The following is a 16,118-nucleotide window of genomic DNA, read 5'->3' on the forward strand; positions in this document are numbered from 1 at the left end:
ACAACTAGCACTAGCAAAGTTATATCAAAATATTTTTACATTTTTGATGATTGTAATGCTGTAAATGATCATGGATATCTAAGTAATACTCAAGACGATTGAGTTTCTCTTCAAGCATTTAATGTAAAAGTTATTATTTTGAGTTATTTTTGTCGTATGTGGACTGGTGTTCTATGTGTTACGTGAATTGGTGGCGGGAAGGTGTTTAACGTAATCAGTGTAATTGTAATTTGTGGGATTGTTGGCTGGCCGTGTAGACTGTGACTGACTCTGTCTATGGACTAATGCACACGGCTGGCTGATTGAATGATTGGGATGGGGGTGGGGACAGCCCTTTTTATACGGGATGTTCCTGCCGGAGAGGACTCAGCTTCCCAGCCTGCCCGGGCGGGCATGATGTCAACACGCTGCGACGGAGCAGAACATCAACAACACAACGCAACGCAGCAGCAGCCTGATCGGTGTGGAAAATAGCAGAGCGTGATCGCATGCCAACTACAGGAAAGTGCTTACTTCTGTCTCTGAATCTGTTGGCATGACTGGGTTGTCACGGTGGATCGTTGTATGTGTGTGAGTGTGCATTTTGTCTCTTGGAGGTGTGGACGGGAGAACAGCAGCCGGCGAGAACCCGGAAGCGGCACCGCAGAGGGAGAGAGTGAACCGCGAGTGAATACCTAATACAGGAAAGTACTGACTACCTATTCCTGATCTGGATGTGTGGGCTGGCGTCTGAGACTGCATGTATTTTGAGTGCCGCTGTTTTTCATGTTGCCAGCACTGGTGGAGTTCGCCGAGGGCAGACTGCACGCGTGTGAGGGACAGGGACCGGTTCCAACGGAATACAGCGGCCATCGGAGAGGAGGAGTGTTTGGAGGACTATCGGTCTGACGTGGAGTGCTGGGCGAGTGGACTACGTGCCTGTCTTCTCCCGGCCGGGGATGGGTGTGCAGCAGAACGGTCATAAGGACTACAGAAGCGTGCTGGCGGCTACGGAAACTACACTGCTCTGCCACGCCCCCCGAATGGACTGTTCACGCTACGGACGTTGGTTGGTGCATGACTGAACTTTATTATTATTGTGTGGCTAGCGGATATTTGTTTGGTCGGCGTGGGGGTGCGGCCGCCGACCAAATTGGACTTAATCTTTCACCTGGTCAGACGGCACACCTGCTCAGCGGGGTGGCAGGCCTCAAGCCCCCTTATTAGTGTGTGTATAACGGGTGTAGCATTGAGGAGGGCATGCATATGTGAATCATCAGAGAGTGAGTAATAGTGTGTGGTGTCGTGTTATCATTGTGATTACTGATCTTTTCTTATGGTGCATTTGTGTGTATTCTGTGCAGTGATTCCCCATGTGGCTGGGTTTTGGGATATAACGGCCTTTGAATGGTGTAGCAATCTCTCTTTATTTTCTAGGCTTATTTGCTGTGATTTATGTGGACAATGCTTAAACCTCCTGATCATATGTACGCAGCTCCGATGTGTCTTGTGGGTAGCGGGTAGTAATAACCCCTCTAATTACTGTCACCTAGGGGTGGGCGGGGCCCATGGTACTACATGGTTGAGGTGCTGTCATTCTACTGAATGTGTGTTGGACTGCTGACCCTTACAATAAAAGCTATAAACTTTACAACTGACTCGGCCTGGTGTTGTGTGTCTCCGAGGGGATTGAACCTGTGTTTAGTGCAGAGGACTGACGCGACATTTTGGCGTAGTGCGGCAGATCCCCTCTTAGGACACAGCACCATGTCTGACGACGATGCCGGGGGCGTTCCAGCCGCCAATAGTATGATGATGGTCCCCTGGTTTTTGGGCGGGCCCTGGGTGCCCAAGTATGGAGGAAAGGGCAGCCAGGTACCCCTAGCTGAGTGGCGGACCCAAATGGAGGTATATCTGCGGGCCCAGACGTTAACACCTGCACAGAGAGTGGACTTCGTAATGAGTGCGTTGCAAGGTGAGGCTAAGAGGGAAATATTGTTACTCGTAAGCACAGACAGGGACACTGATGTTCTGATTTTTACAGCCCTGGAGAAATTATATGGGGATAATGTGAGCATTAGTCAGCTCAGATCTCACTTTTTCAAATGTCAGCAACAGACTGGGGAAGGGGTGGGGCCTTTTATCTTACGTCTGCGTGAGTCCCATTCTAGGTGGCGCAGCAAGGAGGCAGCGGTGGGGTCAGATGACGAGATGCTGAGGAGCCAGCTGGTCCTGGGACTGCTGCCAGGGCCTGTACAGACGGAGCTGCACCGCCGGGTGCGACGAGAGCCAGCCCTGACCTTTGAGGGGGCGTGTAGCGAGGCCAAGGCCGTGGAGAAGGAGAACGAACGTGCTGCTGCCGAGGACATCGACACTAGACGAACGTATACCAGCCCCCAACAGCCCAAACCCCCCAGCACTGCAAACCCACTACAGGATTGGGACAAAGTGAAGGAGGCATTGCGGACTGAGTTAGCGGAAGAGCTGCGAAGCCAGGTAGCTGACCTGAAGACCTCGCTACTCTCTGAGCTGAGGTCCCATCGAGCCATCCAGCGACAGCCAGATCAGCCTTTGAGTGGAGAGCAGGGGGGATATCGCACCCAGCGCCGTACAAGACCACCTCAATGGGATGACCAGGGCCGCCCGATCTGCCTGCGGTGTGGAAAGGCGGGTCACATGCAGCGCGACTGTCCGCCTAGGGAGATGGCCCATACCCGCAGAGTGGCTGATGAGGGAGGACCGGTGGTGGCGCCCATGCGTACAGCCCTGGTAGGGGAAAGCCCGGAAGTTGAAGTCCTTGTGCAGGGAAGACGAGTCCCCTGCATTCTAGATACAGGGTCGCAGGTGACCCTGTTCAGCCAGGGCCTCTTCCGGAACCACCTACAGGACACCGAGCTGAAGGAGGTAAGCGACATCCCCTGGCTCACCTTGAAAGCAGCTAATGGCCTGGCCCTGCCTTATGTTGGCTATGCAGTACTTGACTTTGAAGTGGGAGGGGTGTCTGTGCCTGGTAAGGGGGTGGTTGTAGTGGAAGATAAATATCTGCCTCCGGCCTACGGGATACTGGGCATGAATGTTATCCAACATTGTTGGGAGGGCTTTCGGCAGCGGGGGGGGCACCAATTTACACTTCAAGTCTACCCTCCCCAGAGCAGCTGTGGTGGCCTGGGACCGGGCGTTTGCTGCCTGCCGAAGGATTGAAGCAGCTGAACATCGGGGACCCAGCCTCGGAGTGGCTCGCTTGCGCACAACCGACCCAGTTCGTTTGGCACCACAGACTGAGACGGCAGTGTGGGCTCACGTCCCTGAGGCCCCGAACAACAGTCGGGAGGATGTCCTCCTTGAAGATTGCTACCATGGCGGGCAAGAGTGGTGTGTGGGCCGGGCAGTGACCCGACTGAGTAATGGCAGAGTCCTGTTACGTGTGTGTAACCCGCATCCCTACCCAGTACTGCTCCCCCCCCGGCGACCCTTGGCACGTGTCCTACGCCTGGAGAAGGATGACGTCCAAGCTCCGAATCAGCTGGTCCTCCGGCAAGAGGCAGATGCAGTGGTGGAGGTGGATGTGAGACCGGTCAGTAGTTCCCTTCCTGCCTGTCTGACCACTATGCTTCAGGGGGCCGATGGGCTGACTCCGTCCCAGACCGGCCAGCTTCAGGGGTTGCTCGCGCAGTGGCAGAACGTGTTCGCCCAGAATGAGGAGGACTACGGCCGTACCAATGCGGTCTACCACACCATACCCACCGCCGACGCTGCACCAATCCGTCAGCGCTACCGACCCGTGCCCCCCAACCTTTATGACGAGCCGAGGGTGTTACTGCGTGACATGTTGGAGGGAGGAGTCATTCGTGAAAGTGCTAGCCCCTGGGCAAGTCCAGTGGTCCTGGTGAAGAAGAAAGATCAGTCATGGAGATTCTGTGTAGATTATCGAAAATTAAATGCAGTTACCCATAAGGACGCCTATCCTCTCCCCAGGGTGGAGGAGTCCCTGACCAGCTTAAAAAAGGCCGCATGGTACTCCACGCTCGATCTGGCCAGTGGGTACTGGCAGGTGGAGGTCCATCCGGCAGATAAAGAGAAAACGGCTTTTGCGACTCCGCTCGGTCTCTACGAGTTTGAGAGAATGCCTTTTGGATTATGCAATGCACCAGCGACTTTCCAACGACTGATGCAACGTTGTCTCGGGGGGCAGGTGCATGAGTTTTTACTGATTTATTTGGACGATATAATTCTGTACTCACCTGATTTCTCTTCTCATATAGGCCATCTGGAACAGGTTTTTGCCAAATTGCACGAGCATGGCTTGAAGCTACAGCCTGCAAAATGCCATCTATTCCAGCGCTCGGTCGAGTACCTCGGCCATGTGGTGACTCCAGGGGGTGTGGCCACTGACCCCAAGAAAACGGATGCCGTGCAGAATTGGCCCACACCCACAAACGTCCGGGAGGTCCGCTCATTCCTGGGATTCGTCGGCTACTACCGCCGGTTCATCCCAGCATTTGCGCGGAGGGCTGGTCCGTTGCATGCATTGCTGAGGGGGACCGGAGGAGCCAAGACTCGAGCCGTTGACTGGAGCCCAGAGTGTGAGAAGGCCTTCCGGGACCTAAAGGACTCTTTATTGAGGGCCCCTGTCCTGGCCTACGCAGATTTTTCGCTTCCATTCCGCCTTTACACAGATGCCAGCCTGCATGGGCTGGGGGCGGTACTGGCTCAGGTCCAGGAGGGGCAGGAGCGCGTGATTGCGTACGCCAGCCGGGGACTCCATGATGCTGAGCGGAACGATCAAAATTACAGCGCCTTCAAGCTGGAACTTTTGGCATTAAAGTGGTCAGTAACGGAGAAATTCCGAGACTATTTGTGGGGCTCTACTTTCCAGGTCTTCACTGACCACAGGCCTCTGCTCCACTTGCAGACAGCTAACCTGAGAGCAGTGGAGCAGAGGTGGCAAGCTCAACTGGCAAACTTCGATTTCACCTTACGCCACAAGCCAGGAGCTGATCATCTGAATGCAGATGCACTGTCCCGGCTCCCGGAGATTACGGCAGCAAGGCGTGTGGAGGCACCTGAGTCAAGACAGGAGGACTCGGCATGGGACTCATGGGCGGAGCGCCAGGGCCGTGACCCAGAACTGGCCAAGATTCGACTGTGGTGTCAACAGGGGAGTAGGCCAACTGTAAGTGAACGACAGACTCTCGAGGCCACTGGGAGACAGCTGCTGGGGGAGTGGGGCAGGCTTGAGGTGCGGGAAGGCGTACTGGTACGGCGACACCCCTCGCCCACCGAGCATGACCAGGCAGCAATCGTGGCCCCAGCAGCCGAAAAGCGATCCTTGTGGGAGCAGTATCACCTCGCCCTGGGCCACGCTAAGGGCTTCCGGCTCCTGGCAGCACTGAGGGAGCGCCTTTTTTGGATCGGGATGGCCAAAGACAGTGACAGGTGGGCGCAGGAGTGTCCTCGGTGTGTGCTTGGCCGGGCAGACGCTGGACCGAGGGCTCCCCTGTGCTCCATCGAGAGTGGGTATCCCTGGGAGACTCTGGCCCTGGACTATCTGTCCCTTCGGCGCCCTGGGGATAGCCATCCATATATACTTGTAATTGTTGATCTCTTTTCCAGATTTGCTTTTGCAGTGCCCACAACTGATCAGACGGCGGCTACAACGGCAAGGGTGCTCTGGAGGACCGTATTGCAGCCCTTTGGATGTCCGGAGCGCATTTTGACTGACCAGGGGCCGTCGTTTGAGGCAGACTTAATCCAGCAGATGTGCACGCTTTATGGGTGCCGGAAGGTGAGGACGACACCTTATCATCCACAAGGAAACGGGGCCTGCGAGAGAATGAACCAGACTATCCTCAGCTTGTTGAATACACTGGACTCAAGGGAGCACTCCCGATGGAGGGAACACCTGCCGGCACTTGTGCATGCATACAACAACACGCCACACAGTGTAACCGGTCTGGCTCCTTTCTTTGTGGTGTTCGGCCGTCACGCTCGCCTTCCGGTGGACCAGGCAGCAGGGTTAGTCAGGCCGGAGCAGCGCGCCACCCTGCACGACTGGGTCCAGCAGCATCATCACCAACTCCTGGGTGCCTACCAGCTGGTGAAAGAGCGAACACAACGGCGGCAACAGCAGGACCAAGGGCGACTCAATCGGGGCCAACGGGCACAACCCCTGTTGCCTGGGGAAAGGGTCCTGGTGCGGGATTTCCGTCGGAGGGCCCGAGGCAAGTTGGGCTACCACTGGGATCCCCGTCCATACGTGGTCCAAAGTCAACCCAGGAAGGATTGTCCAGTCTATGTGATCCGCCCGGAGGGATGGGATGGGCCCCTACGCACCATCCACCAAAACAACCTGCATCTCCAACCCAGCAGCTGGTCACATGGGACTCATGCGGGCGGAGGTGAGTTGGCAGGGGATCAGGCTATAGCGTCGAATGGGCCAGGGGAAGAAGGAGAGAGAGGGTGGTGGCCAGTGGGGCTTCTGGCTAGGCCAGGTCAGCAGGGGCTGGGTAATCAAGGTGGGGCTGGGTTGATGGAGGATATATTGCAGGAACCAAGGGGGGTGGAACCTGTTGGCGAGGCTGCAGCAGCAGGGCTCTCACCACGGCGGTCCCAGCGAGCTAATCTGGGGTGTCCTCCAGCTAGGTATGGGGATTAGTGGTCGGGACGACCATGGACAACGTGGGGGGGAATGTCGTATGTGGACTGGTGTTCTATGTGTTACGTGAATTGGTGGCGGGAAGGTGTTTAACGTAATCAGTGTAATTGTAATTTGTGGGATTGTTGGCTGGCCGTGTAGACTGTGACTGACTCTGTCTATGGACTAATGCACACGGCTGGCTGATTGAATGATTGGGATGGGGGTGGGGACAGCCCTTTTTATACGGGATGTTCCTGCCGGAGAGGACTCAGCTTCCCAGCCTGCCCGGGCGGGCATGATGTCAACACGCTGCGACGGAGCAGAACATCAACAACACAACGCAACGCAGCAGCAGCCTGATCGGTGTGGAAAATAGCAGAGCGTGATCGCATGCCAACTACAGGAAAGTGCTTACTTCTGTCTCTGAATCTGTTGGCATGACTGGGTTGTCACGGTGGATTGTTGTATGTGTGTGAGTGTGCATTTTGTCTCTTGGAGGTGTGGACGGGAGAACAGCAGCCGGCGAGAACCCGGAAGCGGCACCGCAGAGGGAGAGAGTGAACCGCGAGTGAATACCTAATACAGGAAAGTACTGACTACCTATTCCTGATCTGGATGTGTGGGCTGGCGTCTGAGACTGCATGTATTTTGAGTGCCGCTGTTTTTCATGTTGCCAGCACTGGTGGAGTTCGCCGAGGGCAGACTGCACGCGTGTGAGGGACAGGGACCGGTTCCAACGGAATACAGCGGCCATCGGAGAGGAGGAGTGTTTGGAGGACTATCGGTCTGACGTGGAGTGCTGGGCGAGTGGACTACGTGCCTGTCTTCTCCCGGCCGGGGATGGGTGTGCAGCAGAACGGTCATAAGGACTACAGAAGCGTGCTGGCGGCTACGGAAACTACACTGCTCTGCCACGCCCCCCGAATGGACTGTTCACGCTACGGACGTTGGTTGGTGCATGACTGAACTTTATTATTATTGTGTGGCTAGCGGATATTTGTTTGGTCGGCGTGGGGGTGCGGCCGCCGACCAAATTGGACTTAATCTTTCACCTGGTCAGACGGCACACCTGCTCAGCGGGGTGGCAGGCCTCAAGCCCCCTTATTAGTGTGTGTATAACGGGTGTAGCATTGAGGAGGGCATGCATATGTGAATCATCAGAGAGTGAGTAATAGTGTGTGGTGTCGTGTTATCATTGTGATTACTGATCTTTTCTTATGGTGCATTTGTGTGTATTCTGTGCAGTGATTCCCCATGTGGCTGGGTTTTGGGATATAACGGCCTTTGAATGGTGTAGCAATCTCTCTTTATTTTCTAGGCTTATTTGCTGTGATTTATGTGGACAATGCTTAAACCTCCTGATCATATGTACGCAGCTCCGATGTGTCTTGTGGGTAGCGGGTAGTAATAACCCCTCTAATTACTGTCACCTAGGGGTGGGCGGGGCCCATGGTACTACATGGTTGAGGTGCTGTCATTCTATTGAATGTGTGTTGGACTGCTGACCCTTACAATAAAAGCTATAAACTTTACAACTGACTCGGCCTGGTGTTGTGTGTCTCCGAGGGGATTGAACCTGTGTTTAGTGCAGAGGACTGACGCGACATTTTGACTGTCCAGGTTTACAGTTTACAGTTGTCCCTTTGTTTATGTGTGTGTCTGAGTGCACACAATTATGTACACTCTTTGTTTACAGTATGTACTGTATGTGTGTTTGTGTCTGTATGGTTGTATGCGTGCATGCAATCCGGTTCATTGTACACTTGCCAGCTGCAGATTGCTCATATTTGCAAGCCAAATCGGCAATTGATTTAGCTAGACGATATTTTACTATGTCGTGTTGTTCTGTAGGGAAAGCTGTTTCTTCACCAGGTCTCCTTGACCACAGCACTGTACACACACACACACACACACACACACACACACACACACACACACACACACACACACTGGACATCTAATTGCTACACTGGGACAATGACCTCATCTTCATGGTTATTGTCTTAAGTGAGTATGTGGTTCCTTTCCATGTGTCCCAGCTGACATACACAGAGTTGTGGGGAGAAGCCGAGTCCGGTATGTAGAGCCCGTTGGGGTTGGCATCGTGGCAGTCGGCGTACCAGAAGCCACCCATGAAGGAGCTGGCACAGTTCTTATCCCAGGTGTCCTGGTCCTTGTCGAAAGTGGTGAACTTCATGCCACTGTGGATCTTCAGTAACCTGACTTTCGCCAGATCCTGTAGTTCGCTGTCTGCTTCACACAAGGATCTGGGACTTCTCGATAGGAGATGTATTTCTGAAGGCGGGTCCTTGTAAAACATCCTCGCATGTGATTCGATAAACCACTTGCCTGTTATCTTGAATGACGTGCTAGGCTTCTTCAAGCTCTTGCCAAACCCGGTCGGAAGAAGAGTAAAAACATCCTTGCCACCAATAAATGTCTTCAAAACTATTCTCTGTTAATCTTTTAAAGAATGAATACTCGATAGATTCGACAAAACGGTTGAAATAGCAGAATCAATGTCAGCACAAGACTCCTCGCTGCGTGCCGCCATTGTTATTTGAATCAAACACTCGCTTCGGCGCTCCTGATTGGTTGCTTATTTTTTGAGCACTGGCCCAGGGGTTTGGATTGCCCTCGCGTCCAGACCCTTGTGTGGAGCTCAGCGAAACGCCTCTGGTGGAGCATGGCGGAACTACAAGGGTCTGGCGAGAGTCAGGCTAGATCTTCAGTGCGTTGCCTGAGGAAAGAGATTTCCTGAGGTTTCTTTCCCTTTTACATTACTGGTAGGTTTGTTGGCTAAGATGAAGATAGATATAGATAGATAGATAGATACTGTAGATACTTTATTGATCTCCAAGGGGAAATTCAAGGTCCCAGTTTGTTGGCTAAGCTGAAATAGCCATACTCATGTCTCGGGTCTGATACTGCGCCCACCAGAATGTGATTATAGGGCGTACATGTTTTTTTTTTTTTTTTTTGTTTGTTTGTTTGTTTTTTTACTCATCTTTTATTTATTGTAGACAGTCAGCACAAATATAAGATAATGACATATCTATTACAGTGATCGTCCAAATGAAAGAAAAGAAAAAAGAAATCAAATCAAATCAAATCAAATAGAAGAAGAGAGAAGGGGGGGGGGGGGGGGCTCTCCATGACAAAACATCTTAAATAAGACAGGAGTCGACCTCTTCAGAAATGTATCCCTCTGGAGCCTCAAGTTATGTAAGTAGGTTATTTCCTCTCTTTCTTTCCACCGTTCAAATGTTGGAACAGTAAGTGGTGTACGTGTTTTAACCAACACAGAGGAAAGAATGCCTCAGTGCACAGTTGGACAGACCTAACCAGTAAGAGCAAAGAATTGTGAATCCTATAGGGAGAACAGCCTAAACATCTTTTTTCTCGACAAATGCCTTTCTCTTCATTTTTTAAAGGTATTTTGCGCTGTCAATATCTTGTTGAATAGATGTGACAGCGATAAATAATCTTTAATTTATCTAGCGACAGCCTTTTTGTTGTACAACAAAACAATACAACAACAAAATTAACCAAAGCGCGCTCAGATTATGTGTATAAAGGCACCCTTGCTCATCTGTCAATTATCATATAAAACGATTTGATTGGTCAGCTAGTTTTCATATGGGCATACAAGGCTTCTCAATGGAACTATGGTGCCTTCATGCAGTTCATAAACTCGGAGGACCCAAGTTAATAAATCCTGATCTCCAAAAAAAGTTTTTGAAACATTCTGTCTGTCGAGCATGAAACAGAAGACTAGTTTTAGATGACTAGTCTAATTTTTCGAATATACATGTTACTATCATGTCTGATGTTGACAGTGACATCGATTATAATACATGCTTTTTTCAGCAGCATGATCTACGAACGGAACACTTGGGTGTGACCCTCACCTGCATTACTATCAATATTGAAAGCACCCAGGTGTAGCGTGTAGCCAAGCTGCTCTGGGTCCACAGAAATGGAGGCGTACTTAGCGTACGCCTTTTCATCGTCCCAGTCCTCCATGTCCACCCTCAGCTCATTCCTCTTCCTCATGGTCAGCAGCACGATGTGATCCAGGCCTGCACACAGGTCAACAGGACACAGACGAGTCAACCAGAGAAGACGTCATCAGCGTAGTGGTTAAAGAGCTAGCTAGCATGCAATAGCCTGAAAAGACCCAGGGCCCATTCCCACTGATCTATAACTAACATTGGCTAGTTAGTGGGCTTGCTGCAAGGTAAGCCTATCTACTCTTTTTTGAGAACGCCTCTTCTCCTAGAGCATTTGAGCTATCGACGTGGTTCAAACACTAAAAAATCAGGCCCGATCCGGTGTAGTTTTCTTGTTAATGTCGGATGGCTGCTGGTTGTCGTTTTTCCGTTTTGTTCCCGTTTTTAGACCCTTGTAGTTCCGCCATGCTCCACCAGAGGCGTTTCCCCATTGAAATGAATGGGGGACTGTTCAGGCGTTTACATCACTGCCCCCTGGTGAGCAAGCCCACTCTTGCAGCTCCTACGGAGATGCACATTTCTAATTCATTATTGTATGTTGGAGTGGTTCAATACATGTACAGTGTTGAACAGCATAGCATGCAGCCTATATTTCTATGACTACTTATATATTTGACTACATACCTAGCCAGTATTCACTAGTTAGGTCACCAAAGCCCTTCTTGTAGTGATCCCAGGACCTGTAGAAGTTTACTGACCCATCCATCCTTTTCTGAAACACCTGGGAGAAAGGAAAACCAGTATGAAAGAGTTTCTACCATTTACCTTACCATGGCATGTTATCATGTTTTAATATAAAACCGCAAAGCTGTATAGAGGCAGGTCATCATATACTGTATCATAGAGAATATAACATTCAGTCTTTTACTTGGCATCTGTTTGCAGACAGACTCGATTCATTTGGCATTATTTGTTCAAATTACTACTGTTTTATAGTTGGCTCACCTCTTAATATTTCCTCTGACTCAAGTGTGGCGTTCAAAAGGTATTCAAATGCAATACATGACATTAATTTGATGAAGTAATCTAAATAGTTAGGTTACTTGTTACATTTCATATCAGAGTAGTCTGTAATCTAGTATCAGGGTAAAGTAGTCTGTAACCTATTATCAGGATAACTAGTAGTCTGCAACCTACAGTATTATCAGGATAACTAGTCTGTAACCTATTATCAGGGTAACTAGTCTGTAACCTATTATCAGGATAACTAGGCTGTAACCTATTATCAGGGTAACTAACCTGTAGCCTATTAACAGGATAACTAGTCATCTGTAACCTATCATCAGGGTAACTAGTCTGTAACCTATTATCATAACTAGTCATCTGTAACCTATTATCAGGATAAGTAGGCTAACCAATTATCAGGGTAACTAGTAGTCTGTAACCTATTTTCAGGATAACTAGTCTGTAGCCTATTGTCAGGGTAACTAGTCATCTGTAACCTATTATCAGGGTAACTATTAGTCTGTAACCTATTATCAGGATAACTAGTCTGTAACCTATTATCAGGATGACTAGTAGTCTGTAACCTATTATGAGGATAACTAGTCTGTAACCTTTTATCAGGGTAACTAGTCATCTATAACCTATTGCATTGGTTACCCCAACCCTGCTTATCCCATATGGGAAATTAACTCCCTGCCAATGGACTACATGCTGAGGTAACTCACAAAAAGGCGCACCAGGATCGTTGGGTGATCTTGTGCAGTGGAAATAAAGCGCAGACACCTCAGACTAATGTTCGATCTTAAACGATTAAGCTTAGTATATGGTGATGGCCACACTAGGTCACAGTATACAGTAGGAACGTAACTTAAGTGTTCCGTTTGTGGATCACGCTGCTGAAACAATTAGCATCCACTATAATTGATGACGCTGTCCACACCAGACATCAACATGTACATTCGAAAAATTAGGCTAGTCCTCTAAAACTAGTCTTCTGTTTCATGCTCGACAGACTGAGTGTTTCAAGAACCTTTTTGGATTCTTTTTTTTTTTTGGGGGGGGGGGGGGGGGGATGATTCTTTTTCATTCGGGTCCTCCGAGTTTATGAACGGCATGAAGGCACCATAGTTCCATTGAGAAGCCTTGTATGCCCATATGAAAACTAGCTGACCAATTAAATCATTTGGGCGGGCTTTATAGGATAATTGACAGTAACCTATTGCATATAACAATCCCCAACTCTGTCTATTCATATGGGAAATGAACTCCCTGCCAATGGGCTACATGTTGAGGTAACTCACCGTCCATCCTCCCCCATCAGTCTCCATGTCACAGTAGACCTGCAAGGGGGAGATGGGCCCCCCAGGGAAGATGCTGTACACCCCACTGGGCTTGGAGCTGTCATGATGATGGATATCAGCACAGTCCAACGGTAGAATCATTTCGGAACCGAAGGAGAGAGGAACCAGGAAGAGCAGGACAATGAGAACCTGAGAACCACAGAGAGAGAGAGAGAGAGAGAGAGACAGACAGACAGACAGACAGAAGCACACATTCATTATTTCTTGTATTTCCCCTTGGGGATCAATAAAGTATCTATCTATCTATCTATCTATCTATCTATCTATCTATCTATCTATATCTAAGTACACACAGAGTGAGAAACATACACAGCATATAATGGCAAAACTCTTTCCAAAATATATAATTATGCAAACAAGTGCATTTTGTATACAATAGTTAAACACCATACACATAATGACCATGGCAATGGTGACACATTCATTCCTCTTTCAAACAGTCTGTTGTGATCATTTCATTTCTAACAACCCTTCCCCACCAAATCTATCTAACGTCCCAAATGATAAACTTGACTGTTTACCCTCATTCTGCTGGGAACTGTCTTCTTCTTCTTCTTCTTCTTCTTCTTCTTCTTCTTCTTCTTCTTCTTCTTCTTCTTCTTCTTCTTCTTCTTCTTCTTCTTCTCTATCTCTCTGGTCTCTGGTAAGGACTGGTTATCTCTCGAATGGGTGATAAGGTTCAACTCTTCAACTAAACTTTAAAGAACAAACATTCCTTCCCAGACCCTTGAATACTTCTCCCCTTGTCTCTCTCTTTCTCTTGCACATAATGGTTAACCCAGATTTAGAAGGAAGAACATATCAGGCGTTGAGACGATATGATTGGTTAGTGGAACTGTGGGGTGGGATCTAGTTACTCAGCTTTATTGTTGGCTATGACTGATATGGAAGATTTCCCATTAATGATGAAAAAAGGGTTATTAAAGGTAAAAACATGTTTTATTTGGATAGCCTACACATGCACACACACGCACACTCCCTATTCACCAAACGTTGGTCTCTTGGGCTAGTGAATTATCAGAACAGCTTGTGCCTACACCCACAAATACAACACACATACACACACCCTCACACAGACACAAACACACAAACCTTCTCTCTGTCTCCCTCGTTCCCTGTAGCCACATAAACATAAGCAGAATAAACATATTCTGCCCAACAACTGTTTCCTGACAATCCTTTTCATGATTAAAATGTCTTTCCATTTATTAATTTATCTCTATTGCTTGGACACATTTTCCACACGATTTCCCCTTTGTTTCAGTAAGTGACAATAATGACTGATGACATTTTGTGTTCTATTTTACAGGACTTAAATAGCACAAGGATGGTGGGATTGTAGTGACTAAGGAACAAAAACTAACAGGTCTTATAACTGGCTCCCACTGTTAAGCAAGACACTTCAATGAGAAATCCAGTAATTCTATCGCTTGGCTTGCTGCAGCCAACAACGAGAGCGACACTCTGGAGTGGAGGCATGTTCCGGAACCCCATGAACCTCCATGTGCTTCAGTGCAGGGTGTATGGGCATGCTGTGGCCACAGAGTGTCACTGTTTCCCCACTAAATAACTAATGGTATCAACACATGCATGAACCCATGGTGCCTCTGCTGTAGTTTACTCTATGGATTATGTGTGATCAGGCTGTGTCTTTGTAATGTATTTTAACTCTGTGTCTCTCTTCATCATTGTCTATCATCATTACTGTTATCATGTTATAATCCATAGTCTTTGTTATCATTACATTCTTTTTGTTTGTTTTTTTGCTTGCTTGTCAGTATGTTATATTATGTTATGTTATGTTATGTTATGTTATGTTATGTTATGTTATGTTATGTTATGTTATGTTATGTTATGTTATGTTGTGATGCTATGTGGTGATAATAATGACTGATTTATTGGAAATGTTGCAGTCAGGAAGCCTGAGGAAGGTACAGTATACCGTACGATTCAAGGTGCACCTCAGAGTGTACTGTATGTGCTTCTCATGGCCACAGTGTGTCACTGTTCCCCACTAGATAACTAATCATATCAACACATGCTAGACTGGTCTCCTTGTTGTAATTTACACCAGTCTAACTACGTGTTAAGGATGTGTACCATGTTATGGTTATCACACTCATGATTGTATTGCATAGGGTGATAGTGTAGGGTAATGTCAAATTTAACATTGTGGGCTCCTCAAACTGATCCACAGGCTGATTCAGGCATTGATGGAACCATCTGACTATCAAAGACGTATGAACAAAATGCAAAAAGGAAACAGTTATAATATAAATTAATATAGTACAATTCAATATAATAATACAATATAATGCAATATAACATAACAAAATAGAGCTGTGTGCAAGTGTGTTACATTGGAGTTATAGGTTTGTATTATTATTAGTATTATTATTATTGTTGTTGTTATTATTATTATTATTATTATTATTATTATTATATTTTGTAGATGGTGACATAGGCTTAGATGGATCTCTCTTAGTAAGAAAAAAAACAACCTTGAAAATCCAAACCCTTAACCCATTGTACCTTTCGTATCCTTTATTCTTAAATCAATTAAACAACTAATATGTCACGTATGTGATTGTGTGCAGGTGGTTACTACTGTATAAACTGGGACGACAGGAAATAACTTTTAAACTTTTGCGCACTGTAAAATATCTGCAGCGGCTCCTTTAAGAAACAGCCGTGTTCTTGAGGAGAGGTGAGTAGAACAGCGCGAGGAAGAGCTAAGGGAATACCTCCCTCTTCCGACTGGAGAAACGAGAAGAAGAAAAAAAACTGTGACTTGTTTCAGGGGACGCGGCGGAACGATAATTGGATTCGTTTGGAGTAACACAGTCGAGCGCACCCAAAACTCGAGGAAGAGAGAGGGATAGAGAGAGAGAGTGCAGAATATTTCCCCTCTTGGCGATGCGTTACAAATCTGTTCCTGACGCATTCTTTATCAGCTAGTCGAAGTTGTTTCCACCCTCGTCTTTAGTCTTCAAGATAAAAGCGTTGGGGATAAACCTTGAAAACATGACGTGGGGCACAGATTTGTGGGTAAGTTTTCATTTATTTGTTGTGTGCTACAGGAATGGTGCGGAAGGAACTGCGGCAACGCGTTTGTGTGGTGTTTTAAAACTATTCGACACCACGATTTACCAAGTGTGTGAGCCATAGTAATTTTGTCAACCA

General features: G+C 48.1%; 3 protein-coding genes across 4 annotated transcripts in view; 2 read left to right on the forward strand and 1 right to left on the reverse strand.

Moving 5' to 3' along the window:
• The window catches only part of LOC134086228 (NACHT, LRR and PYD domains-containing protein 12-like), a gene marked incomplete in the record, with an annotated part of 983,201 nt that overhangs the window by 498,031 nt on the left and 469,052 nt on the right, over positions 1-16,118 (forward strand).
• LOC134090573 (microfibril-associated glycoprotein 4-like) lies at positions 9,337-13,667 on the reverse strand. The gene is made up of 5 exons (XM_062544305.1): positions 13,457-13,667; positions 12,876-13,064; positions 11,254-11,350; positions 10,528-10,698; positions 9,337-9,356 (listed from the first exon to the last, which is right to left on the reverse strand). Exons 1-5 carry the CDS (start codon positions 13,460-13,462, stop codon positions 9,337-9,339), a joined length of 483 nt encoding a protein of 160 aa, XP_062400289.1. The 5' UTR covers positions 13,463-13,667.
• LOC134085775 (cdc42-interacting protein 4 homolog) overlaps positions 15,645-16,118 on the forward strand; it is a 27,770-nt gene continuing 27,296 nt past the window's right edge. For both annotated transcript variants that reach the window (XM_062539971.1, XM_062539973.1), the window contains exon 1: positions 15,645-15,983. In XM_062539971.1, the coding sequence (XP_062395955.1) occupies positions 15,960-15,983 (24 nt within the window). In that variant the 5' untranslated portion in view covers positions 15,645-15,959. The remainder of the gene's footprint in view (positions 15,984-16,118) is intronic.

Source organism: Sardina pilchardus, chromosome 1 (assembly GCF_963854185.1).
Source record: "Sardina pilchardus chromosome 1, fSarPil1.1, whole genome shotgun sequence".
Classification (NCBI taxonomy): domain Eukaryota; kingdom Metazoa; phylum Chordata; class Actinopteri; order Clupeiformes; family Clupeidae; genus Sardina; species Sardina pilchardus.